Source organism: Haliotis rufescens, unplaced genomic scaffold (genome assembly GCF_023055435.1).
Source record: "Haliotis rufescens isolate VD_foot unplaced genomic scaffold, xgHalRufe1.0.p SCAF_3, whole genome shotgun sequence".
Taxonomy (NCBI): domain Eukaryota; kingdom Metazoa; phylum Mollusca; class Gastropoda; order Lepetellida; family Haliotidae; genus Haliotis; species Haliotis rufescens.
Window position 1 is genome coordinate 66,208,072 of NW_025964001.1, and position 4,249 is coordinate 66,212,320.

A 4,249-nucleotide genomic window follows, 5' to 3' on the forward strand; every position below is an offset into this window, starting at 1 on the left:
ATGACTCGAGATGCACCATTTGTCTCGTGCAGGATTAGAGTGTAAAGTTTGGAAATCACGTGCAGCATATCGTGATAAGAATAAAGACACTCTGTGCGAACAGTTGACTGATTGTTAGTTTTGTCAATAATTGTTACACATTGGAAACATCTCTTCTTAAGGTACACATTTCTGTATATTTAGTGATATAACACGACTCGGTCGTGACAAAATATTTTTAGAATGGGATGGAAAGTGCGGAACAGCAGATAGCTCCATCACAGCTACCGACTGTATATTCACCGCACTACTTCACGACCGACCAGGGGTGGTGGCATTTGTCGTTGTGAGGCAAAACGGGGTCAAATGTCACATATCAAATTATGTTTCACATATCAAATTATTCCTTTCAAACTGATACACATCGATAACGGGAATTGATATATAAAAGGTCAGATAGTTTACTGTTATGCGTTTCTAGAACAAACATGTTGCCGGGAGGTGACACACAACGATAACGGGACTTGATATATGAAGGGACAGATATTCAACAGTTACACGTTTTAAGAACACGCACGTTTCCGGGGGGACATTTTATTTCATTACATATCAATTGAAAACCAGCCAATCAATGTCGGGGTATGATATCAGACAAGTGCGCCCGAGACACAAGACGGAGATCATCCAGATGGTAACAGTAGTAGCACAAGGTGATATAACACACCCGAGCGTCAGGGGACCAGGGCCCACATGCACAAAGCGATCTTAGGGCGAAGACTATTGTAAGCCTATGTTAAAGTTTGGGAGTTAAGATCCTATTATCGCTAAGAGCGCTTTGTGCAAGTGGACCCAGGATAACATTGGAAGCAAGTGTTGCTGAAGTGCCTGTTTAGTCTTTTACAGTCTGCTTGCACAATGACTGATTGAGTTTTTGGTTTCAAGCATTTCACGCAATATTGAATGTCACACATACACACTTAAACCATTTGGGTATTCGAGCCGGGTTTTCGGTGTCAGAAACAACGCTTAAACTGGGTTTCCCACTTCCCATCATGATCTCAGTTGCTATTAACTCTGCTTGTTGGTACAGGGAGAAGGTCCAGCCTCGGGTCCAGCCTCGGGTCCAGCCTCGGGTCCAGTGTCTCCCTGACCCTGAAAACACCATCCCCATCTCGCCGAGATAAAAGTTCAGTCTCCACCCTTGCCGAACTGGGCTGCAATGTCCAGGCTCGATCGTAGCGCCACCAGTGGCTATTACTAGTTATGTCCTTTCCATTTCCCTCCTATTGACCAATCAGATTCCACCTCTCTCATATCACTTGTATTTTCTTCAAACAAAATGGCGGCGCCCTGTCAAGACGATCTGATCGTTTATCAAGATCAATTTTGTAATAGAACGGGTCTTACCCCACGAACTGCATCAAATCACTTGAGCACCTTGACTAAAACATGAAAAGATTTGGTAAATATCTGTCGACACACAGTCAGCGGTACACATGCTTTGCAAATGCTGCAGTCGACTGAAATCTGCATGTTGAAATCCATGTTGTTTACGAACCGGATGTCTAGTTCTTTAACTGATTTTTATTGGACTATGCATAGACTCGTTAGTCATGCCAAAATGTAACTCCGGGATCCTTTTATAGCCAGTTAACTCCCTTGCCTCGGGAAGATGCACGATCCCCCGCTTAACTCTCCTCACCGTCACACGTCAGAGCTCCAGGCTCCGGACCACTGTGGTCCTGACCGTAGAACACGAGGCCGGTGTTGTAGAGATGCTGCTGGTGCCGGGGGTCGATCCTGAGGTACCGACAGTTGAACCTCAACTCTTCCATGTCCTCCACGCTAGGAATGGTCAAGGATTTCGCTCTTGGGACATACCCCAGCTTAATCTTTTCATTCTTAACCTGAATCTTCTGCCGTCGTTCCTTCTTCCTTTGAGCAACAGTTCTGGCAGTTCCTTTTCTAGCTGGGGGGCTGACCACGTCCCCTCGGTCCCAGAATGTTGTGGATTTCGCTGGATCCGCTCTTTTCGTGTACAGGCGTCGTTCAAGGCTGTATACTTCGTCCCCTACTATTGCATTTTTCTTGTGTGCAGACTGCAGCAAGTCTGCGAAGATGACTCTGTCGTTGTAGGTGGTGTTGATGCCGGTGTAGTGCAGCTGAAGATTCCTCAGGCCAGGTCGAGCTGGTGTCAGGTATTGGTTAGTTTTGCTAAACATGTCATTTTTCTTATGGAGAAAGGTTTTCGATTTTTCGAATGCTGGATCGTAATATGATTTTTTCCTTCCGGGGTTCACGTTTTTGTAATCAGCTTCCACAGTATTTGATTTCCACGTCACTTCACTCACCTTTCTCTCCTTTCCTGGTTTTAAAGATTCATTGTCTTTGGTTTGAGAGCAAAATCCTAGAGACGTTTTTGGTCGTGGTATCGTTGAAATTGATGCATATTTCTTATTCACTTTATGAACTATTTTTATTGCGCTTGTTGTTGATGGTCGGAGGTAAGCAGGATTGCTGAACTTCGAACTATCACTTCCGGTTCCGGTGTTAGGCGATTGGTCACCAGAATCTATATTCATAGAATATGGCCGTCGTGCGTAGACTGACAGATCTACAGACACACGGGAATACTCCCCGAACACGCCAGACTTGATGAACTGAAACTCAGGTTGTTGTTTTATATATTCAGCTGAAAAGCGTCTGGTTGGCAGAACCGTATCCATACTGCCATAGAACCGATACTATCCCACTCCCTTAATATCCAAGGATTAGGGGTGATTTTCCATGGGCTAGGACACGGCACATGAACTGTCGAACATGCTTCATAAATATGACGTACAGTGGGTATTTACAAACACGTGGAATGTGCAGTTGTTTCATGCAAATCTTCAAATTGTCATTACAGTACTGTTTGAACACTTCTCTTCACTTTCTTCTGGTAAGCATCAGTTATTAATAATGTGTCGCCTGATGAGTGAGTATTGTTTTACGCCGCTTTTAGCAATATTCCAGCAATTGGCGGGGGACGACAGAAAAGGGTTTCACACATTGTCGCCTGGTGCCTTTTCCTTCTATACCAGTTCCGTCTTTCTGGCAATATTATCCCCAACGTGCCTGTTCTCAAACGGCGGAATCGTCCGCTCAGTATTGCTTGATTTTGTCCTATGTGCAGACTGTTAACTTCTATGTTGATACCCAACTTCACTTTCCACCAAAGGGAAAATTCGTACACTCTTGGTGAAGACGCCAAAACGAGACTCACACGTTCAAATCATTGAATCAATTAATCCCGTGTCTTCTGATCACCCGAGAACAGGAACATCCGAGATCAGGAACATCAGTGAACACTGTTTGGCCTCATCTTCATCTGAACAAGAAAGTCTAACCAACCACGTCTTCAGAAAGTCTCGCAGGGTATCCTCCCCCACACACTCAGTCTGTGGTCCTCTCTCCCTGTGGAAGACCCACGGCGCGCGTGGCTGGTATTATTTCATGTTTAATGACCATCATAAATCATATCTCGACATTGTCATAACCATCATTAGATGTGGTTGTATTTGTTCAGGGAGTCGAGTGTCATTTACAGGTAGTAAACATGTCAGGCCTTCAACCTGGCGTTGTTATCAAAGCAGTTCCTCGACACCTTTCTACTCCGTGACGATTTACAACGTTGATCACAACGACACACGTCCCGCATCGCGTTCCTGGCCTGTGGTTCGAATAATATTGAAATCACGAATCAATTTCACTATTTCATGTTCACTCCAAACTGATAACCACAAAGTTTGTTTTTTATGAACCATTGCGACACTTCATTTTTCCCTAGCGTTTGAATATAGCAAAGAAAGACGTTAATGGTCACAATTATCGACACCTCGTTTATCTTCTACTCTGCGACATTCTACATTCTAAGGAAGCGCTGCATTATGGGATGAGCCCACATCTCGGGAGACTAAGTCACGTGGTGTCTTGAATTGCAGGGGGCATGTCCCGATCACGCAGTTGGCAAGTACTTTAATCTGCTGTTGATGAGCGTTGCTGTAACCAGACGCTAATATCGATAGAACCTAATCAACCAATAAATCGATAGAATCCGGTGTAGTTCTTCTTCATAGCGTGGCTGTAAATACAATTATAGAAATTATAGATAATTATAGATAATACGAGGATAGCTGCTGCTGGCACGCACAGGTGAAATTAAATATTTAATTAATTTTTTTAATTTTGAAAGCACTGATGTAGCTTTGTCTTGTCATAAAGACTGAAT

At 43.9% G+C, this 4,249-nt stretch overlaps 1 protein-coding gene across 1 annotated transcript; it reads right to left on the minus strand.

Moving 5' to 3' along the window:
- Window positions 1–636: 636 nt before the first annotated feature.
- On the minus strand, window positions 637–3,399 carry LOC124151465. The gene has a single exon (XM_046523951.2). The coding sequence runs from the start codon at window positions 2,703–2,705 to the stop codon at window positions 1,668–1,670; it is 1,038 nt and encodes a 345-aa protein (XP_046379907.2). The 5' UTR covers window positions 2,706–3,399; the 3' UTR covers window positions 637–1,667.
- Window positions 3,400–4,249: the final 850 nt, after the last annotated feature.

Coding starts and splice junctions, on each gene's coding strand:
- LOC124151465 (XM_046523951.2), bottom strand. CDS start 2,705: ATGGATACGGTTCTGCCAACCAGACGCTTTTCAGCTGAATATATAAAA.